Source organism: Hemitrygon akajei, chromosome 10, assembly GCF_048418815.1.
Source record: "Hemitrygon akajei chromosome 10, sHemAka1.3, whole genome shotgun sequence".
In the NCBI taxonomy this organism is placed as follows: Eukaryota; Metazoa; Chordata; class Chondrichthyes; order Myliobatiformes; family Dasyatidae; genus Hemitrygon; species Hemitrygon akajei.
In genome coordinates, this window is record NC_133133.1 from 38192837 (window position 1) to 38216205 (window position 23369).

A 23369-nucleotide genomic window follows, 5' to 3' on the forward strand; every position below is an offset into this window, starting at 1 on the left:
TGTGAAAGTTAAAGCAGAAAACGAATAAAAATGTTCTTTTAAACTAAACTATAAATTGAAACGATATTTCTTAAAAATATTATCTCCTTCATCTACATTATTTCTGACCTGAAGGCACCAGTAGGCATTTTGCCCCAGATGCTCTTCTTTGTATGCAGGCCTGCATATTTTGCTCAGCTACGTTTTGTCACTGTCCATATACTTTTCCTTACATAGATGCTGACGTATCCAGGAGTAGCTGCTTCATTACCTCCCTCACTATTCCCAACAACTTTTATAATAACTTCAACATAAATCATCCTACGGTGGACAGATCCAGATAGGGTGCTACAAGGAGAGGTAATTAAAAATCTTTTCAGAGGATTAAGCATTAAAGAGCTCTGAAGCAAGGGAAAGAGCTTTTAGGAATGAATCCTAGCAAATCAATCTCAGGACTTGGCTGTTGAAAATGGGGAAATAATGAAAAGGCACACATTGAACACAGACTTCTCGGTTATTAGGCAGGTGAGGAATTCTGAAACTGTCCATTTTGGCAGGAAAATTTAAAAAAGCATATTGTTTAAAAGATGAGAAGATTGTATTAATCCGAGATGCAGAGATCCACACCTATAATCATAGAGGCAAGGACATAGTAGGCCTTTCAGCCCACTGTGTCCTTGTTAAGCACTTACTGACACAAATCCGAAAATGATCCTAATTTTTTTCTCTCCCCCCACTGACATCAATTCCTCTGCTATTCTACCACTATCTGCACACGAAGAACACATTTCCCATTTGGGAAAATGGGTCTTTCATCTGCAATATTAAATCATTTTCTCTTTTTATCTACTGATCATTTCCAGCATGTTTTGTTTTTATTTCAGATTGCCAGTATCTGCAGTTTTTTTTGCTTTTATTCTCTTGCCCTACGATATAAATGGTAGAATGGTGCTGTTGCTCGTGGACCCATTACACTACCATACACCTGAGTTCAATGCAGTCCTAAGGTGCTGCTGCATATTCCCCCTACGACTACTTGGGTTTCCTCCAGGAGCGGTATATTAGAATGGAAGAAATGTACATCACATTGGGGAAAATAAATGTATATTAAAAGAATGTCATGTATAGCGCTTGCATTCGGTCACTTTCAGTTGCCCGAAAGAGTAAAGGCAAACAACAGAACTTGTAAAAGTTGTGATATGTGAACAGATGATTGCTGCAGAACTGGCCAAACTGATAAGAGAGAGAGCAAATTCCCAAAACTGCTGAAGTAGATATAGAGTCTGGAAGGCTGCTTTGCGAGTAGCAAATGCAATACATTAGATTGGAAGAAACCAATCACTGTGAGAAAACCACATTTTGATTGACTGACTGCTTTTTGGAATATCAATGTTCAGTCACTTTTGGTTATCTATTAATTGGTAACATTGCAGCCTGCTGGACTCAGATCCAGTCTGGGTAATTCACTTTCCTGTTGTATCAGAAACGGCCAAATCGGATCCAGGGTATTCATCTGCATGCCACAGCTTTTACGGGTTCCTGTGTATGCTTCCTCTCTAACTGCTCTTATCAACCCAATAGCTTCATCAAGTATAATATGAAAGCTAATTTGTCCTCACTCTTTCAGAATTATTCCTTTTACCTTATCTATTTCACCCCACTCTCCCAATAGTGTAAAGCTAACTTGTTTTCTCATTTCTCCAGCTTTGATGAAGAGTCTTTGATTTGAAGTGTTAACTTTTGTTCTTTACACAGAGGCTAACTGACACACTAAGTGTTTGTAACATTCTGTTCTGGTTTTCTGTCCTCACGTAAGATTCGTAAATAGTTACAAATAGTTAAAGCAATTAATTCAGAAAGGGTAGCAGAATGTAAGTATTTATTGATAGGGGAACTGAACACAAAAGAAGAGAGGTTATGATTCAGTTACATAGGTTGATACTGAAACATCTAGAGTACCATTCTTCCCCAAATTATTTTAAAGAGTTGGAAACTGTTCGAGAGATTTTATAAACAAAAACTTTGAGTGAGCAGATTGCTTTATCAGGAAAAGTTGGACAGGCTATTATATTATTTGGAATTTAGATATGATTGAAACATAAGATCTTGAGGAGTCTTGAGAAGGTGGAATGGTAAGAAATCAGAACAAGTAATCCCTATTTAAAAATTATGTCATGAAATGTGTTCTCTCAATGCATAATGAGCCTTCAAAAATTACTTCCTCAAAATGTTGTGGTTTCGGATCATCTTAAAGCAGATACTTAATAAGCAATGGCTGAAAGATTACCACAGGAAGATGGGAACGCAGATTTGAGATTAAGCAGATATTCTCTTACTGAATGACAGAGCAAATTTCAGGGACCAAGTGACTCATTGCTCATATATTCATTTACTGTATTCAAGAGGGGAAAAAGGATATGAAAACAACAATGATAAAGTTTACTTGATGCATCCCCCAAATAAGTGAGCACAATTACCTTTGGGAAAATTTGTGTCCCATAGAGATCCATTCTTTTTCTATAAGAACCTTGAAAAAAAAGCACATTTTGATGAGGATAAATTATTAGAAATAATACTTTATGACATACTTGGCTAACAAAACTTTCTGATACATCAGCAATGAACAATGTGCAATTCCTTTTGGATCTAAATAAATGTCTAATCATTACTTTGTATTTCCATAGTCTAATACTCCTCTGAAGTACTGAACACTTTCTTTTTATTTACGTAAAAAAGTGTTCTATTTATACAAGTTCCAACTTCTATCACCCCACTGATCTTATTCAAAATTTTGAAATCTGTTCAATTGTAAGTCAAGTTTCCACTTTCACAATAATTCAATTGTCAGGAATATCCTTTCACTCTCTAGAGAACTGCTAATCTTCAGTGGAGACATTGTTAAAGTCTATAATTACAGTATATAACAGCATCAAGGCCGGGTTTTGCCTCTGCTCTGAGATCCTTGTCTCCATTCCAAATTCTGAATTCTACCTCACACAAATATTTCCAATTGCATCCTTCTATTCTTACTATATTTTAATTGTTGCCTGAACCTGGGCATATTGACATTTTATTTGAAGCTTCATTTTAAAAAGCACATGGTTGTCAGAATACAGAGCAGGTAGAAATTTCCTGATTTTTTTCATCATCAATGCTTGAGTTGGGAAGATTTTTCATGGTTCTTTGACAGAGACCACCTGAAAACATTTAGGTATTTTAGGAATCTTCTCAACTTATAAAATGTTAGCCAGGATTTTACTGGAGTGGGGGTGGGAGACAGATTCAGTGGCGGCATTAGCATTCACCATTACTAGAGCTAGAAAACCAAATTCTAGCAACAATATATGCACAATTAGATGTGGAAATTAAGAAGCTGCTGTCCAAATCCCGTGTGTCCAGATAGTTTCCACTCTGGTATAAAAATGAGACACAGCCACTGAAACATTCAGAACATGTGATGCTCAGGTTTTGAATTACAGGTATATAGCAATAAAACCAAAATGAAGTTATGCCTTGTCTATCATCACACTCATTATTTCAATGGTAAAGAAGAATTCATGCAAAACAATATTAGCACATACACAGTCCATGTTTCTTCTTCACATTTCTTCAGGAACGGCTTTAATGTAGGCTCCTTCTGTCTTATAACTTCTTTCTCATCTCAGCCGCAATTAGCCACACAATGTGGACTAATAATTTAACTAAATTGACTATAAGGTTTCAGTCTGCACAATGTACTGCCATATACTCAAATATATAGGCCACATTCGTCCTGATGAAGGGTCCTGGCCCAAAACATTGACTGTTTATTTCCAAAGATACTGCCTAACCTGCTGAGTTCCTTCAGCACTTTGAGCGTGTTGCCATTTAAACCAACGCCTTTACCTGCTCAGCCTGCAAACTAATTTTAATTAATACAATATATTTTATTCAATAGAATATAAAACTAAGTTCAGCTGGTTGAGTCTGTAAACAACGTTATCAAAATCCCAAAACTGTAATGTGCCATATAAACTCTTACCATAAATCCCTTTATTGTTCGATAGTAGGAATCCAAGAGAAGGCCAGCTATTGAGCAAACTTGAACAGTACGATCCCACCCATCAGAACAGTGGACCAATACACTGGCATTTTCTTCAGCCACAGCCTAGCAGTAATTGTGAACAATAAAAATTATTTTAAACAGCAAGTTCTTTATATGTATTTTGTACGAAGCATTCATAAAAAAAATTCCTGTAAAATAATAACTTCAAAAGTAATGCTTTGTTTTAGACCAATTTGAAAACTAATCATAAATGTTATTAGTTTGTTGTACTAGTTATGGTGGGAGGGAGACTACGTATGGGAAGTACTACTTTGAGAGTTATTTCACAATTGTTATAATTCAGTTAAAGTTTCCCCAGGCATTAAATAAGCGAAAAACTAATTTTAGACAAAATGATGAAGTGATTCAAAAGAGATTGGATACCAAACTCTACTTGCATGAAATGATTAGAACAGTCTGTAAAATCAGAGGTAACGTCTTAAATTTCACAACATTTGAATAATAAAAGCCTTTATAAAAGGATTTATCAGAATTAGCTGTGGCTCAGTCACTGAATCATTAAATAGGGATTCAAAAAAAATGACAAATACTCTCAAATAAAAATGCTCACGCCATTACCTTTGATATGAAGAAACCAGCATCCATGACAGCTTTGATATGTCGCAGCCAGCCAGAATTTTCCAAGCCCGTAAGAAAATCACTCATTGAAGGCGTTTTCAACTCACATACTAAAATGTAAAATAATATTCTTTATTTATATTTCAACATTGTTTTATTTTCCCTTGCCTACTGATACAAATGAAAACAAAAGTTGTTTGAAGCCCTCATACTTAAAGGCACATCATCAGCATTATTGACAGCGGTTTACTATTTCCTTTATAATATTTCCTCCAATTATATCACCGGCTTTTCTAATGAAAACTCATTCCAATCCTTCCAAATCCATACCCAAGGGCAATATTTGTACGTAAAAGTTAAATAATGAGAATATTTTTCACTAAACATCACTGTTATCAGGGTAATTTGCATACTATTTACTAACGGGGAGAAAATATCTCATATAAATGAAATACTTCAAAAAATATCAACTATTTTCTGCAAGTACAATGTTTGATAACCTTAATGTATTAATTTGGCTCCTCTAAACCATGCACCAAATCATTACATTGATTTTTTTAAGCTAAAATTGCCACTTCCCCATCCCTCTTCCATTTAATTTCTTTGGAAGAATGATGCGGCTGGTTAAAAGACAAGAGTTATTCTATTTCTATCCAACATACGGAATTTATAACATTGTAGGAAAACCTGTTCCCTTAAAGGCTCATTTCACCCACACTGTGAAAAATTATCTATCAGACCATTTTTCACATTGCTCTGATAGATAAAGAGCAAAATTAATTACATAGCCACATTAAAATTCTTTCCAAATGAGCATGACAAAATTTGCCATCATCCAGACTGCCTGGAGTTATCATCCAGTAAATTGCAAAATCAGACAAAAGGGCCCAAGGTATGTGTAGGGTTCACAAAAGTTAAGCTAAACCAGAAAATGCTGAGGCAAGAACTTTCATCAATAGTATGTCAGTAGTTAAAACACCAAAACCTATCAACCAACTATAATATTAGTTTTTAATTTTTCTTACTAATTTTTAAACCAAGTTTCAAATGTTGCTAGTTTTTAATAAACACAGGCAGAACTAGTAAAGGTATATTACCTTCTAGAAGTTTTTGCAAACTGTTCCTCATCACATGGATGTTCTCAATACCAACAAACTGGAACCTAATATTGGAGTAATTATCTTCATTTTCATACCCCTTCCCAGCAGCTCTATTTGCCATGGCATTCAGCTATCAAAAAATAAAATTAAGAACACATCTTAATAATTTTCATGTATGGATAAAATATCAGAAGTACTCAGTAAAATGGGCAGATTGTATAGATAGTTAAATGCTTCAGACTGATGACTAACTGGGAGCTCTGGTGGAGAATTAACTCATTTCCCACAGATGCTGCTCTACATGTCAAGTATTTTCTGCAAACTTGTTTTATTGCCTCTATATCAATTAAAAGGGGTTTGCTTACTGACTCAGCATTAATATGGTGTTATGAGCAGTCCTGAAATGCATAGGTCAGGCCACTCATCAATAAAATCAACTGATGCATAAATCTATACATCACAGTTAAATGATATAATTAATATGTTCTTTGATGGTAACAATGAAATGTATTTCATCCTGCCCTCACTCTCTGAAATTATATTATAGATGATCTTTAATTCAGAAGTAATTGTAAAATCAGAAAATCAGAATGCATTTCAACCCACTGACTCGTGTAAGTAATCTTGATACAACATTTGGGAAACTAAATTACCTTTGGTCTAGTGTCTACCACATATACAAAAGAACTCCCAGGATTGGACCTGCTGATGGCTTGCAGCATTTGTTCATCTTCCACACACCTGGCACTGAATCCTGACAATGGCTGACTACACCTGCAAATGGCAGCCTGTTTAAAAATAAAGCACGTCATTATCAAGGAAGAGGGTCGGAATTAAGAAGAAAAGCCAGCAAGGGACACTCATTGGTAAAAATACCTACATTGTTTTTCTTGTAAAAGTAAGAAAGAACAGGAAATCGTCCTCTACTTCTGAATTTTGAGCTGCCTACTATTGTTGGCTTGGTGGCTTCTCTTGGTACATAGAGAACAGATGAATAAGTACTACAGGTCTAGAAGAAATCAAAACAAAATTCCATAGTAAAATGTGACAAATACAAATAGAGCTATACCCAATTAGTTTAATAAAACTGATCAACAGTTCAACAAAATGAGTGCTTTACTATCAAAACATGAAACTAAAGAAAACTGAACACTTCACTTAGACAATTTAAAGGAACAATCTGCTGAAGGAACTCAGGGGGTTGAACAGTATCTGTGGAGAAAGGAATTGTCGATGTTTTGAGTCAAAACACTGCGTCAGGACTTAAGACTGTTGATCCAGATTTGAGCATCTGCAATCTCTTGGACAATTTTTTTTCTTCAGCAGTTTAATTGGGGCACGACTGCACAGGCACATGAACGTCAGCCAGTGAGAACAGCGAGAAGAGTTTCAAGGGAACGGTTATTTCTTCAGCGGTTTGATTGGGCCACGACTGCGCAAGCGCATGGACGTCAGCCAGTGAGTCGTGCCCCGATCAAACTGAGAAGAGTTTAAAGGGAGATGGTTATTTCTTCAGCGGCTTGATCGGGGCACAACTGCACAAGCGCATCAGCCAGTGAGAACAGCAAGAAGAGTTTAAAAGGAGACACCTTACAGAGCAGGCGACGGAGTAGAGGGAGACAGAGTAGGAAGGTTTTGGCTCAACGGGGCTTCAGTGTTAACGGGTCAAGGCGAGGTAGGCTGCCTGAGTAGAATACAGACAGGAAGTATGTGTGTAAGGCCGGTTTTCTGTGCTCGGCGTCAGATGTGGGAGGACCAGGAGACTACCAGCCTTCTGGACGTCCACATCTGCGCCAGGTGTGTCGAGCTGCAGCTCCTTAAGGACCGGGTTAGGGAACTGAAGATGCAGTTCGATGACCTTCATCTGGCCAAGGAGAGTGAGGAGGTGATAGAGAGGAGCTATAGGCAGGTAGTCACACTGGGGCCTGGGGAGACAGATAAGTGGGTAACAGTCAGGAGAGGGAAGGGCAGGAGTCAGAGGCTATAGAGCACTCCTGTGGCTGTACCCCTTGACAATAAGTATTCCTGCTGAAGTACTGTTGGGGGAGGGGGGAGGGACTACCTGGGGGAAGCAATAGTGGCTGCGCTTCTGACACAGAGTCAGGCCCTGTGGCTCAGAAGGGTAGGGAAAGGAAGAGGAAGGCATTAGTAATAGGGGACTCTATAGTTAGGGGGTCAGACAGGCGATTATGTGGACGCAGGAAAGATGCACAGATGGTAGCTTGCCTCCCAGGTGCCCGGGTCCGGGATGTTTCTGATTGTGTCCATGATATCCTGAAGTGGGAAGGAGTACAGCCAGAGGTCCTGGTACATATTGGTACCAACGATATAGGCAGAAAAAAGGGAGGAGGTCCTGAAAGCTGACTACAGGAAGGAAGTTGAGAAGTAGGACCACAAAGGTAGTAATCTCAGGATTAGTGCCTGTGCCACACGACAGTGAGTATAGGAATAAAGTGAGGTGGATGATAAATATGAGGCTGAGGGATTGGAGCAGGGGGCAGGGACTCAGATTTCTGGATCATTGGGACCTCTTTTGGGGCAGGAGTGACCTGTAGAAAAAGGATGGTTTGCACTTGAATCCCAGGGGGACCAATATCCTGGTGGGGAGGTTTGCTAAGGCTAATAGGGAGAGTTTAAACTAGGATTGCTGCGAAGTGGGAAGCAAACTGAAGTGACAGAGGAAGAGGTGATTGGCTCACAAATAGCGAAAGCTTGTAGACAGTGCGAGAGGGAGGATAGGCAGGTGATCGAGTAGGGACGCGCTCAGACCGATGGTTTGAGATGTGTCTATTTTAATGAAAGGAGTATTATGAACAAAGCAGATGAGTTTAGAGCGCGGATTAGTACTTGGAGCTATGATGTTGTGGCCATTACAGAGACTTGGATGGCTCAGGGGCAGGAATGGTTACTTCGAATGCCAAGCTTTAGCTGTTTTGGAAAGGACAGAGAGGGAGGCAAAAGAGGTGGGGGCATGGCACTGTTGATCAGAGATGTCACAGCTGTAAAAAAGGAGGAAGACATGGAGGGATTGTCTACGGAGTCTCTGTGGGTGGAAGTTAGGAACAGGAAGGAGTCAATAACTCTACTGGGTGTTTTTTTTAATAGACCACCCAATTGTAACAGGGGCAGATAGGGAGACAGATTCTGGAAAAGTGTAATAACAGGGTCGTCATGGTGGGAGATTTTAATTTCCCAAATATCGACTGGCATGTCCCTAGACTGAGGGGTTTAGATGGGGTGGAGTTAGTTAGGTGCGTTCAAGAAGGTTTCTTGACATAATATGTAGATAAGCCTACAAGAGAAAGGCTGTACTCGATCTGGTATTGGGAAATGAACCTGGTCAGGTGTCAGATCTCTCAGTGGGAGAATATTTTGGAGATAGTGATCACAACTCTACCTCCTTTACCATAGCATTGGAGAGGGATAGGAACAGACAAGTTAGGAAAGTGTTTAATTGGAGTCAGGGGAAATATGAGGCTATCAGGCAGGAACTTGGAAGCATAAATTGGAAACAGATGTTCTCAGGGAAATGTACATAAGAAATGTGAAAAATATTCAGGGGATATTTGCGTGGTGTTCTGCATAGGTGTGTTCCAATGAGACAGGGAAAGGATGGCAGGGTACAGGAACCGTGGTGTACAAAAGCTGTTGTAAATCTGGTCAAGAAGAAAAGAAGAGCTTATGAAATGTTGCATAAGCTAGGTAATAATAGAGAGCTAGAAGATTACAAGGCTAGCAGGAAGGAGCTCAAGAAAGAAATTAGGAGAGCCAGAAGGGGCCATGAGAAGGCCTTGGCAGGCAGGATTAAGGAAAACCCCAAGGCATTCTACAACTATGTTAACAGCAAAAGGATAAGGCGTGAGAGAATAGGACTAATCAAGTGTGACAGTGGAAAAGTGTGTATGGAACTGAAGGAGATAACAAAGGTACTTAATGAATACTTTGCTTCAGTATTCACTACGGCAAAGGATCTTGGCGATTGTACGGATAATTTGCAGCGGACTGAAAAGCTTGAGCATGTAGATATTAAGAGGTTGTGCAGCAGCTTTTGGAAAGCATCCAAGTTGGATAAATCACCGGGACCGGATGAGAGGTACTCTAGGTTACTGTGGGAGGCGAGGGAGGAGATTGCTGAGCCTCCAGCGATGATATCTGCATCATCAGTGGGGAAGAGAGAGGTTCCGGAGGATTGGAGGGTTGTGGATGTTGTTCCATTATTCAAGAAAGGGAGTAGAGATAGCCCAGGAAATTATAGACCAGTGAGTCTTACTTCAGTGGTCGCTAAATTGATGGAGAAAATCCTGAGAGGCAGTATGTATGAACATTTGGAGAGGCATAATGATTAGGAATAGTCAGCATGGCTTTGTCAAAGGCAGGTCATGCCGTACAAGCCTAATTGAATTTTTTGAAAATGTGACTAAGCGCATTGATGATGGTAGAGCAGTAGACGTAGTGTATATGGATTTCAGCAAGGCATTTGATAAGGTACCCCATGCAAGGCTTATTGAGAAAGTAAGGAGGCATGGGATCCAAGGGGACATTGGTTTGTGGATCGAGAACTGGTTTGCCCACAGAAGGTAAAGAGTGGTTGCAGACGGGTCATATTTTGCATGGAGGTTGGTGACCAGTGATGTGCCTCAGGGATCTGTTCTGGGACCACTTCTCTTCATGATTTTTATAAATGACCTGGGTGAGAAAGTGGAGGGATGGGTTAGTAAGTTTGCTGATGACACAAACGTTGGAGGTGTTGTGGATAGTGCAGAGGGCTGTCAGAGGTTACAGCGGGACATTGATAGGATGCAAACATGGGCTGAGAAGTGGCAGATGAAATTCAACCCAGATAAGTGTGAGGTGGTTCATTTTGGTAGGTCAAATATGATGGCAGAATATAGTATTAATGGTAAGACTCTTGGCAGTGTGGAGGATCAGAGGGATCTTGGGGTCCGAGTCCATAGGACACTCAAGGCTTCTGCGCAGGTTGACTCTGTGGTTAAGAAAGCATACGGAGCATTGGCCTTCATCAATTGTGGGATTGAGTTTAGGAGCCGAGAGGCAGCTATATAGGACCCTGGTCAGACCCCACTTGTACTACTGTGCTCAGTTCTGGTCGGCTCACTATAAGAAGGATGTGGAAGCCATAGAAAGGGTGCAGAGGAGATTTACAAGGATGTTGCCTGGATTGGGGAGCATGTCTTATGAGAATAGGTTGAGTGAACTTGGCTTTTTCTCCTTGGAGCAACGGAGAATGAGAGGTGACCTGATAGAGATGCATAAGATGATGAGAGGCACTGATCATGTGGATAGTCAGAGGCCTTTTCCCAGGGCTGAAATGGCTAGCACGAGAGGGCAGAGTTTTAAGGTGCTTGGAAGTAGGTACAGAGGAGATATCAAGGATAAGCTTTTTACTCGAGTGGTGAGTGCGTGGAATGGCGACGGTGGTGAAGGCAGATGCGATAGTGTCTTTTAAAAGACTCCTGGAGCTCAGAAAAGTAGAGGGTTATGGGTAACCCTTGGTAATTTCTCAGGTAAGGACACGGTCGGCACAGCTTTAAGGACCGAAGGGCCTGTATTGTGTTGTCGGTTTTCTATGTTCTAATTTAAATTTCAAACTAGAATTAAAAAGAACCTACTGAAATAGTCTTGGGTAAACTTGAATTCGTACTTAACTGTGTTAATTTTGGATATAGCATCATTTAGAAATCACATATGTTTCTGGACTGAAGTCAGTTTTTGAGGTGTACAATATTAAAAGTGAATAGAAACCTAAAGTTATAGAGCAAAGAAACAGATCCATTGACACAATCATGACAATCAAGCACCTATTTAAACTAATTCTGCACTAATTCCATTTTAATCCTCTCACATAAACCCCCGTTTTCTGCCACTCATCTACGCACTGGCAGCAATTTACAATGACAAATTATTCCACCAACTCGCATGCACTGAGGCGTGGGAGAAAACTGGAGCACCAGAAGGAAACCCATGCAGTTCACAGGGAAAATATGCACTCTGGGCAGATAGCAGTAAGGGTCAAAACTGAACCCACATCACTGGCTCTGTGAGGTAACAACTTTACTAGCTATGCCATTTCCAAATCTGCTGATGAGCTCACTATTTTGACAAGGTTACTGAACATGAGAGAGACAAGTGGTTGAAAATTATGGCCAGTTAGCTTGATATTTATTGTTGGCAAGATACCAGGCTCAATAATTAAAGAAGAAATAACTCATCATTAAGGAAAGCTTAATTTGGTCAAATTGTATCAACACAGTTTCATGAAAGGTAAACGATGTTTGATAAATTAACTTAGGTCTCTGAGGATTTAACAAGCAGAATCGATAGAGGGGAAACCGTTGTTGTAGTGTACACTCAGTGGCCACTTTATTAGGTACAGCTGCTCGTGAATGCAAATACCTAATCAGCCAATCATGATACAACAACTTAATGCATAAAAGCATGCAGATATGGTCAAGATTCAGTCGTTGTTCAGACCTAACAACAGAATGGGGAAGAAATGTAATCTAAGTGACTTTGACCATGGAATGATGGCGCCAGATGAGATGGTTTAAGTACCTCAGAAACCACAGATCTCCCGGGATTTTCATGCACAACAGTCTCTGGAGTTTACTGGGAATGGTGCGAAAAACAAAATAAAAAGACCTGCAGTGAGTGGCAGTTCTGTGGACAAAAATCTCGTTATTGACAGAGGTTATAGTATGGCCAGAGTTTTTCAAGCTGACAGGAGAAGGTGACAGTAACTCAAATAACCACACATTTTAACAGTGGTGTGAAGAAAAGCATCCCTGAATGCACAGCTCGTCAAATCTTGAAATGCATGGGTTACAGCATCAGAAAGCCACAAACACACATTCAGTGGCCACTTGATTAAGCACAGAGGGTACTATAAAGTGGCTATTGAGTGTATTTAGATTTCCAAAAGGCATTTGACAAGATGTCACATAAAAGGCTGGTATACAAATGTTATTATATAGAAAGTAGTATGTTAACAAGAGTTGAAATTTTCTTATTACAAGAAAGCAGATTTTTTAATAAGTACAGTTTTTAGTTCGGAAGTGCGTAACTAGTGGAGAAACCAGCAATAACTCCTGGCCTTCAATTGTGTACTATTTAGATTAATGATATGGAGGAGGGTCAGACTGTAACTGTGTTAAGTTCATTTGTATCTAGGTATTCTTATGTATGAATCACAAAAAGTTAATAGGTCCATGTAGATACAGAGACGAATTATGCAGATTAGGAGACCGCTTTATCGAGCACCTCCACTCAATCTGCAAAAAGCAGCATTTCCCAGTGGCCAACCATTTTAACTCCTATCTCCAATTCCATTCCAACATGGCAATCCATGACATCCTCTTCTGCCATGATAAGGCCACTCTCAGGTTGGAGAAGCAACATCTCATATTCCATTTTGATAGCCTCCAACCCAATGGCATGAAAATCGATTTCTCCAATTTCTGATCATTTTTCCCCCCTCCCCAGATCCCCACTCTGGACTCTTACTTCTTCTCCTCATCAGCCTGGTTTCCCCTCCTCCTTCCCTTTCCCCCATGGTCCACTCTCTTCTCCTCTCAGATTCTTTCTTTTCCAGTCTTTTGCCTTTTCCACCTATCATCTCCCAGCTTCTTACTCCATTACCCCTCCCCCACCCATGTGGCCTCACCTATCACATTCTACCTTGTCTCCTTCCACTCCCCCCACCTTCTTATTCTGTTGTTATTCGGGGGAGGGGGTTACATAGAATACTCTCGAGAGATTGCTCCCTTCCTGTTTCTGACTTCCGCCCACTCTGATTCAGAAGCTGTGATGCTATCTCTGATGAGTAATGCCACTCCCTCCCTATCACTTTTGAAATGTGTAAACCCACAACATCCAGCAGCCATTTCTGCCCACGTGACAATCTTTGCTCCCTTCTGCTTTCATTGTCACTGCCATACTGATGTAATATTGCAGGAACGAACACCAATGAACTCAGAAGCATGGTAGCCTTTCATCTAATATGAACATTTGAGTTTCATATTCAACAATGAACTTCACAACACTGCAAGGTCTAAATGTTTTAATAAATCCATGACAAATGCTTCTGGATCAATTTTAATAATGATATTGACTTAACAAAGCAGTTCATTAATTTTATTTCTATCATCTTTCTCATCAACTAAAAATGTATCTTTTACCAAATCAGATTTACACAACAGCATACAAACGAGTGCCTGATGGTCTGCACAGATGCATTGGGCCAGAGGAATTGTTTCCAGTTTCTCACTCTATGACTAGAACTGTTAGACAAGGTTTTGAACATTTATTTTCCAGACATCTAAAAAAATTACACAGACATGAATAATAGTATCAATTAATTATTCCAACTATAGTAATAGCTATTTTTCTGTTCATCTTTGGATTGCACTGCAATGCAATTTTTCAGATTTACAAGATCTTTTCAAAAGGAATGAAGCAATACTTAAAGATTAGTCACTAATGCTAGGAATGGAAGAAATGCTTTACAAAGCCTTAAATACAAAGCTTTAAAATTTAACAAGCTGCAGATATGTTTTGAACTTTAGTCTAGATATTCCCTGGAAAACTGAAGTTCAGACTTTAGAAACAGGCCAGATTTTGATGAAATCATGAATAATCGTATTTAAAACTAAATACATCGATCTAGCGAACTCTGAAAGTTTTAATCTCACATCAGAGATGTCAGCTACTGGAAAGTTTAAAGACATTTTTCACCACAGAGTCAACGAGTAGTTTGGCTGGTTCAGAAAAATGAATCAGCAAAATATACTGACAAGCATAACAAACAGATTTTATGATAGGTCTCTTTTAACATAATCCCACCATTAGTCATAGAAACCAACCATTCACCTCAGCATTTCCATGCAAAAACTGTTTTAAGATCTAAGCAATTAATTCTATATTTTTCCCACTCCAGATTAGATTCCATCACCTTATAAAACAATTTAAATTAATTCCTATCCTTTCAAAACCTAATCAATGTCAATATTAGCACAAATAACAAGGTAAGTTTAAACAAGGTAGTCAAACTCAGTGTAAGTTTTCTTAAAATGAACTTGTCACTGCCTGCAGGAAAGTGAAATTCCAGCAGTGATCTTTGCTGGTGATGTTGGAAATCCACCAAAAGCAGGAACTAAATAGGATATTGATTCAGCTCTTATAAATAAGGAAGGCAGTTTCAAATTCAAGGTTCCAGGAATACAGAACATTGGCAAAAACAACATAAAAGTATGAGATGAAAATACTGTAACATTTAGAATTGGGTTTATTTTGTATCTGTGCTGGGAAAATATTTCAAGTGAAATTAGGGATCTGTATGATCCCATTGTCGTCGTCCCCAGAGATGCAAATTCTTGTTCTGTTTTGGTTTTAGGCAGACTGTCTTTGGAAGACTGTCGAATGGATTTTTTTTTCAGATATCAAGCTGGACAGTGTCACAAAGTGCCTGGAGAGAGAACTTCAAATTCTCATTTGCACACTTTCCAGCATGAATAAACAAGAAATAGAGAGTGAAACTGTAACCACTGTTTACCCTAAGATTCATACATGACAACCAATCCTTTGCTCTGGCAAAATCAGATAAATTAAGAGACCCTAAACAAAGCACAAATTCAAGGATCTGCTGGCTCATATTCATAAACTGTATTCAACTAAACTAACACTAAGACTAACAATTAAACTAAGTTGTTGTGATAACTATTTGGGAACTGTGATCCCATCAATGATACCTGTAACTGTGATCATACCTGGCTTATAAAAAAGTACAAAAGAACTGCTCACCTGGTAATTTTCATTGACATCGGTCTGCTCCCAGTGTCCATTAGGTACTCCCATTCGCTGAAATTCTTCCCTTAAATCTATCATTTTCCAGCTGATGTCTCTCTCCATTTCCTTATGTTTAGGGTTGTATGAGAAAGCATAAAGTTCCTCATACTCCACTGAAATGTAATCAATTTTGTTGCAAAGTTAATAAAGATAAAACTGCTCATGTATAAAAGGAACACCCTTAACAATCAGCAATAAAAATTCTATATATAAACCATAATAATACTGAATGCCAATATGTTACTGAATGGAACATTATCAAATTCATGACAGGTTTATAGGCGAGATATCCCTGATTACCCATGGGGTTTTCAAATTATGCTGTTCCGTCTATGTGAACACACCCCACAAACAAAATAAGCAGCATCCTAGTGCAGATTGTAAGATCCAGGCCAGATGGGGCAGGGATGTGCTTAAGTCCATGCAGCTAACAGAAAAGGAGACAGTCTCTGGTTAACAATATTCTGTATATTGTGTAGGAACACATACTCATTTTAAACCCAGACTAAGTTCAGCGACAATTAAGTTTTGCACACAATTTAGCAGATAGATCTGTCCTTTGTAGCAACACTTTTTTGTCTAACTCATTTGTGAGATAAATAAAATGCCATCTAGATGTGTCCAAGACATCAGTACCATTAAAGGAATCACTTAATGCAAATCTTCTAAGCATAGTTGAATCCGCAGTCAAACTTTACTACCACAAAAGAAAAGATCAAAGTAGTCTTCTCAATACTACCACGAAAATACACAATACAGTTCATATGCACCAGAACCCCTGAGTTTAACAAGACTCATAAACTAAGCAACTTGAAATCAATGTCTCAGATTCCCTGAAATGTGTAATTCCATAATATTGCATTCAAAATATCCCAGCAATGACACTAAACACAAAAGATTCTGCAGATGCTGGAAATCTTGAGCAACACATAGAAAATGCTGGAGGACTCAGTAGGTCGGGCAGCAGCTACAGAGGGGGAATATACAGTTGATATTTCAAGCTGAAACCCTTCATCAGAACTCCAATAAATATTCTTAAATCCAAAAAGACCAACCATGAAAAAGCACCTGCTTACTTGCAACTTCCCCAGGCAAATGAGAAGCAACCGCTTCTATTAGTACTGCCACAATGATACTTATTAAACTATGCAATCGCCACTGATACTTCAAGCCCATTGAAACCAGACACTTTGTGGGACACTGATTTTGTACCATTGAAAGAAGGCAGAAGACATTAAATAAATAAATGTTAATGTTCCCTAATCAACATCACTCATTAAAATAGTGTGGAGCAAAGGTTAACTAATCGAGTGTTTTTGTGTATTTTCTGACATACAGACAAAACCAACTAATGGATGTCTATAAAAATGGAACCCGTTCAAAATCTAGAATTGGCCTGCAGTGTGCTTAACCAAATGTTTCTTCGCAAAATTGTTTCTATTGCATCGAACAAAATGTTACTGTACTACACAATGCTATCCTTTTAGGTAAGCACCCTTTGGAAATTTTGCAGTTTCAAACTTCTAAAATATTAAAAAAGTAACTAAAATGCTGACACAAGTTTCCCATAATGAAATGAGCTAACAAAGATAGTTTGTGAGTAGGCACTGCAAATTAGGAGAGAATCAAAGCAATTCTCTATAAAGAGTTCTCTTATTTTTCTTGCACTGCATATAATTTCCAAACATAGAATTACAACATAAAAGCATTGCCTCAGTTTTTGACACCTTAAAGTACAACTGGCTATTCACTAAAAACAGATTTGAAAATCTGTGCAAGGAATGAGTGTGTGATTCAGCCCCTAGAAGAACACACTAGTTAACAAATACCTGTTGCTTCACTTTATAAATAAAACAGATCCCTGTCCATTTTTTCCAGAACCAACATTCTTCTAGCATCAAAATCCCAACAGGTGTCTTGACATTTTCATTCCATGTCCTCTACAATCCAAAAAATATCCATCATCCCAGTTCAGTAATTTATCCCTGTTCCTGCCAATATTGTTGAAGTAGTTGTGCATATTTTTGGCAATTACAAGGTCCATTTTAATGCTTCCCTGGCCAGCCTCCTATCATCATAAACATTAGCTTATCCAAAACTTTGCTACCTTGTTCTGATCACATGCAGTTTTTTTATATACTTCTGTGCCCAAGACCTCAAGACATTAAATTCTTAAGTTCCCTTTTTTTTGTAATTTTTTTTATTGAAGTTCATCATCAAACAAACATTTCCATAAGATGTATTTCAGACATTGTACATATATATCATATAATCATATATATCACAAATCTCCACAAAGTATTTATCTGAGGTATACACTTATAGAAAAGAGTGGAAAGAAAAAACAAGCAAAAGGAAAGAACTATGTACAAGTAGGGAATGATCTTTTTTTTACAACAGATGCATTGATTTGTGAGAATAAAATCAGGCCTATGAGGCATTATGTAGTTAAACCATTTTTCCCAGGATGAATCAAATTGTTCAAGCTTATGGTTAACAGATGCTGTTATCTTCTCCATTTTGTAAATGTCCATTGTAATTTCCATCCATGTATTTAAAGTTGGGCTCTCCTGTGATAACCATTTCCTAGTAAGAGTCCTTTTACCAGCCACCACCAGAATATTCCTTAAATATTTATCTCTTTTCAACCATTCTTGACATCCCTTAGGTTCATCATCTCTCCTTTTACCATAACTTTTCACATCCCTGTACTGTCAACCTCTAAAAAATTTATGTCCCTTGAACTCCGAACTCTTTTGCATCCTCATTCTTTTCACTGCAAAACTGGCAGCTCTGTCATTGTTAAATCTGGTCCGCAGAAACTGCAAAAACAAGCTCAACACAATTTTCCTAACCCATCTCCATATTGATAATTGTCCTAATAGCAGAAATCAATCAATTTTGATGTTGAATATAGTCATGACTGAGCCATCAGTCTTCAGGGGCAGAGAATCTCAACGATTCACTACTTTTCCCCTCATTTTGATCCTAAGTGACGCAGTCCTTACTTTCAGATTGTGACCCTCATTCTAGACTCTTAGCCAGGAGAAACATCCTCCGATGTCTACTTGTTGAGCATTTAGAATGTTTTTGTTTGTTTCAAGCTCTGAATTTCCATGTAGCCAAGATTTTAATCACTCAATATCTTTTTCTTTGATTCACCGTTAACTTTGCCCTGATTATATATCTATGAAGCAGCCAGAAATATTATCATGTTTGAGGGACAAATAAATAAGTTATTTACTAATTTGTGATTTTCTCTAATATTTCCTGTTTATCATCCAACACTGACACAATATGGAGTGGCAACAATGTCTGTCAACCTTTAAAGCAGCAACATAATGGTCTGTTTTTAGTAAATTCATTTGATCTGGGTGAAATTGTCTTTGTATTGTACAATTAAAAATAATATGAACAGTGGAGTTGAGTCAATTAGGAACCTCACTCTGGATCATTAAAGCCAGCAAAAACACAGTTACCCCATTTAAATTTAGGTTTTATCAAAGAGCCCTAGTGATTTCTAATCAACTTAACTAGTAGGAAAATTTTGCTTCATCATCATAGATTTCCTGTTTGTGATTATGCTGGGCATTCACAGCAATCACTTTGAAGTAACAAATAATATGCAAACTTTGAAAATATGTGATCAGATACCAAAACAATGCATCAACTATTGAACAGAACTAAGGCAAGTGAAAGTGCCAATAAACTTAAGAAATTTACATGGAGGTTTTCAAAGGGTGTATTGTACCTGGTTGTGACAGTCTGAGAAGTGAACTGTAAACATCATGGCAATCACGCTCTCGACCAATAACAAAGTGTGCAACTCTGAAGTTCTTGCAATGGATTAACAATGGACACCCTGCAGAAGTAAGGGGAAGCTTCTCTATTGCTGAAATGTGATGGTGCAAGATCTATAAGAAGAAATAAAACAAATTAGTTTCAATGTCTGGCCATGAACTCTGTATTTTTTCATTTGGCAACAGCAGTTTCAATTGCAATGTTCTCAAATCTCATAAATAAAGTAATCAAATGAAAACTGAAACAAGTACCACTGTTACCCACTAGGAATCCAAATAGATTGTGAAAATGAGAAACAAAAGACAATTCATATTGCTGACACCCACTAGTAACTAACTTCTACTTTAAATTACTCACTGGGGTAAGGATACCGAGCTGGCACACAAACTTATTGCAGATTCTAGAAAACCAGGAAAAGTTAGGCATAAACAGAAACTAAAATCTTAAGTATTAACCTTGTCACTTTCTAATCACTTGCTTAAAATTTTTCACTAATTTTGTTTCTATCAGAGGTCAGTTTTATACTGCTTCAAATATTGCAATTCATTGAAGTCAAAGGCATATAAAACCCAAACATCAAAATAAGCATTTATTACTCATCTGCCCTGCTCACAGGGAAGGTTTAAGTTAAAGTGGGTACTTTTACTCTCAAGAGTCAAATGTTAGCACAAAAGCAGTGTACAATAATATGCAATTACACACCCATGTCTCCTTTCGGACCTCTGACGAAGATTCTACAAATATCAGATGTGTTGCAGTCAAGTAAAGTGTTCCCAGTGTTGGTTTCTTCGAAGTAAACCGGTCAAGCAACTTTACATATTCCACCTGCAAGAAATACAAAGGCAAATGAAAATTAAAAATTAGAACTAAAGTTCCTCAATAGTTAAGCAGTTATATTCACAGTAGAGGAATTATTTGCCTTTCACCGTAACACTGGAAAACCAGATGAAGACAGAGCAGATACAGATGGTGATTAACTCAGCAAATAAAAGCCACCGGGCTGGAAAAAAAACATGTTACTTATATAGAATGAAGCAGCCATACTGGGCCTTAATATAACACTGCTTTCAAAACTCCTATGTTCACATTTATAATCAAAACAACTGATGCAAATTTCAGAGGCATTGTGGCATTGATAGTGGTAGATAGGCACAAACATTTTACATATTATGTGTCACAGGAAACATTTCACAAAAATGTAATCAGAACAAATTATTTTCAACTAAGTAATGCACGCGATTGTCCTCCTTTTAATCGCTCTTCATCAAATCATTAGGCATGGTAACTCATCAGAATCTGAAACAAGTTAATATCCCACCCCCCAATGATACCATGCCATAATAACAACAGATAGAAAAATGCTTTAAGTTCATTGATACTTTTAAAAATCACACTATCAGCATGAGAACAATCTGGATACACTCGTTTTCAAGGTTCAGAGTTCAAAGTAAATTTATCATCAAAAGTATTTATATGTTACCAGATACTACCCTGAGATTCATTTCCTTGCAGGCATTCACAGTAGAACAAAGAAATTCAATAGAATCAATAAGAAACTACACACAAGCAGACAATCATTTTAAATTCTGAAACATTTGAACAAGTGCAACAGATATGGATAGCCTCTCACTTTGAAACAAACTTCACTGCATTGAACAAATGTTCTTAATCAACAACCACTGAGAAATAAGGAGGTGCATTTGTAGGCCACTATTTATTGATTGACTGATTGAGAGAGATGCAGCATGGAATAAGCCCTTGCAGCCACACCGTCCAGCAGCCTCCGATTTAACCCTAGCCTAATCATGAAACAATTTACCTACCAACCAGTACATCTTTGGACTGTGGGAGCAAACCAGAGCACCCAGACCGGAGAAAACCCAAAACATTCCACAAAGAGGACATACAGACTCCTTTCAGGTGACAGTGGAAATGAACACCAATGTCCCAAACTGTAAAAGCTCACACTAACCGTTATGCTACCATGGTGCCCTTGTTGATGTACAAACGTTTGTAGAATGATAAATGTGATGTATAATAACATTTATGAAAGTGAAAGTGTATGGTATGTACTTAACCATGGTAAATGTATTACTTAATTACAAATTGATGCTCAGCAACAAAAGGTTATTTCAATAAAATAAAACGTATTAGGGTTTTAAAAAAAGACTACTATGTTAAAGAGATTTTATCTTTATTGTTTAAGGGACTCTTGCAAGCATTAACATCCAAAAAGAAACAGTGATGCTTGCATTTTATTCATTATTAGCACATAAAATTACCAAACAATGCAATGTATTTCCAGTTCCAAAAGTAAAATACTGTGAATCTAAAGTTTAATAAATCCTTCGTATTTTTTATTTACATGAACTTCAATATTTTTTGAAACCTACTGAAAAAGAGACATGTACAGATTAAAAAGAAAGCACAATTTTTGCAGGCAACAGAGCTGACCAAGTTAACAGTCAGGTTTTGCCTGCTGTCAAAACATTCGGAGAATCTTTGAAGCAGAGATTACTCGTTAAGCACTGGAAGCCCCACTGATTCTGAGGTCCTGTATGTTAAGGGCCAGTGAAAACATCCGTCTGCTTATGCATCAGCTAGTTATGAATTGGGAAGGTCAATTGTGCCATATTTACACAAACAGACTAAACAAACAATTTCTGGCCCAATACAATCCTTGCTTCTGCCACCCTGTCCAATGGATCCTGAATTCTAAAAATCTACCACAGTTCATTTCTAGTTCCTTTATTAATTGATTTAAAAAAACAAGTCCGCTACCCTTTCAATTGTTCCTGCAGCTGTAATCTTTCAGTTCTGACCCCAACCATTTAAATACTGCCTCCTTGTTCTTTTTACAGCATAGTTTCCCCAACTCAGCTTTTTAAGTGCAGCCTAATCAGAGGCTGTACAGACAGATAATACTATAAAAATGTTTTGAAAGGCAACATTTTAAAATCAAGTGTCTTCAAATCAAGCTACTTGCATCATTTTTATCTTACTCACTAAAAGCTATCTAGAACATAGAACAGAACAGGTCCTTCAGCCTGAGATATTGTGCCAACCCTTAACCAACCCTAACATCAATCTAGCAATTCCCTCCCACATGGCTCGCCATTTTTCCCTCACCATGTGTCTTCCGAAAAGTCTCTTAAATGTCCCTAATGCATCTGCCTCTACCACAACCACTAGCAAAATACTGCATGCACTTACCACGCTGTGTAGAAAAACTACCTCTAACATCCCCCTATACTTTCCACCAAACACCTTAAATTTATACCACCTCATATTAGCCCATGTTAGATCTCACTAGTGATCATTTCCAGGGCAATTAGTGACCAATAGAAAATCACCCCAAGTCAATTCATAGCAGCTAACATTTGCCAGAATCTAGTCACACAGCTAATGATATAAATTAGCATGTTTCCTCCACTTCCAGCAGAAATTTGAGCTTTCAGAAGTAAACTATGACTTAGGACTTTAGTTCTTAACTCTAAAATAACTAACTGCACTTCGTGCAAGGTCAATGTCTTGCTCTTATGTTTCACATTTTGGGGTATGAGTTAAATAATTCATTGATGACGGTCTTTCTGAAAAACACCTCTTCTGATGTGCAGCTTGCAGTCACTAGTCCCTCAGAGTCAGCAATTTACAGTATCAGAGTAAGCTAAGATCAAAACAGGAAAAGTGGCTCAGTTATGGCTGTCAAGAGAAATAAAAGATTACAGGAAAAAGATAGTCCTTAAAAGCTTGCCAAAAAAAAAGAGAATCTCAGATTCAGCATAGAAAGACCATTACAAGGGAGAACTGAATACATAAGCTGGCTCTGAGAAACATTAAAAAAAATACAGTAAGAGCTGTTGTAGAACTGTGAAAAGGAAAAAGGTTAGCTGGTTAATTTGGTTCTTTACAGAGTGATAAAAGATAAATTATATCAAAGATAAGGAAATGAAGACAATTTAAAC

General features: G+C 38.0%; 1 protein-coding gene across 1 annotated transcript in view; it reads right to left on the bottom strand.

Annotated features, from left to right (window-relative positions):
- Positions 1 to 23369, bottom strand: part of mtmr8 (myotubularin related protein 8) — a 42342-nt gene that overhangs the window by 12716 nt on the left and 6257 nt on the right. Inside the window, exons 2-10 of the mRNA XM_073058050.1 lie at positions 20107 to 20229; positions 19355 to 19517; positions 15559 to 15716; positions 6623 to 6751; positions 6396 to 6530; positions 5740 to 5872; positions 4643 to 4752; positions 4001 to 4126; positions 2457 to 2506 (exon numbers count right to left, since the gene is read on the bottom strand). Of these exons, the coding sequence (XP_072914151.1) occupies positions 2457 to 2506; positions 4001 to 4126; positions 4643 to 4752; positions 5740 to 5872; positions 6396 to 6530; positions 6623 to 6751; positions 15559 to 15716; positions 19355 to 19517; positions 20107 to 20229 (1127 nt within the window). The remainder of the gene's footprint in view (positions 1 to 2456; positions 2507 to 4000; positions 4127 to 4642; positions 4753 to 5739; positions 5873 to 6395; positions 6531 to 6622; positions 6752 to 15558; positions 15717 to 19354; positions 19518 to 20106; positions 20230 to 23369) is intronic.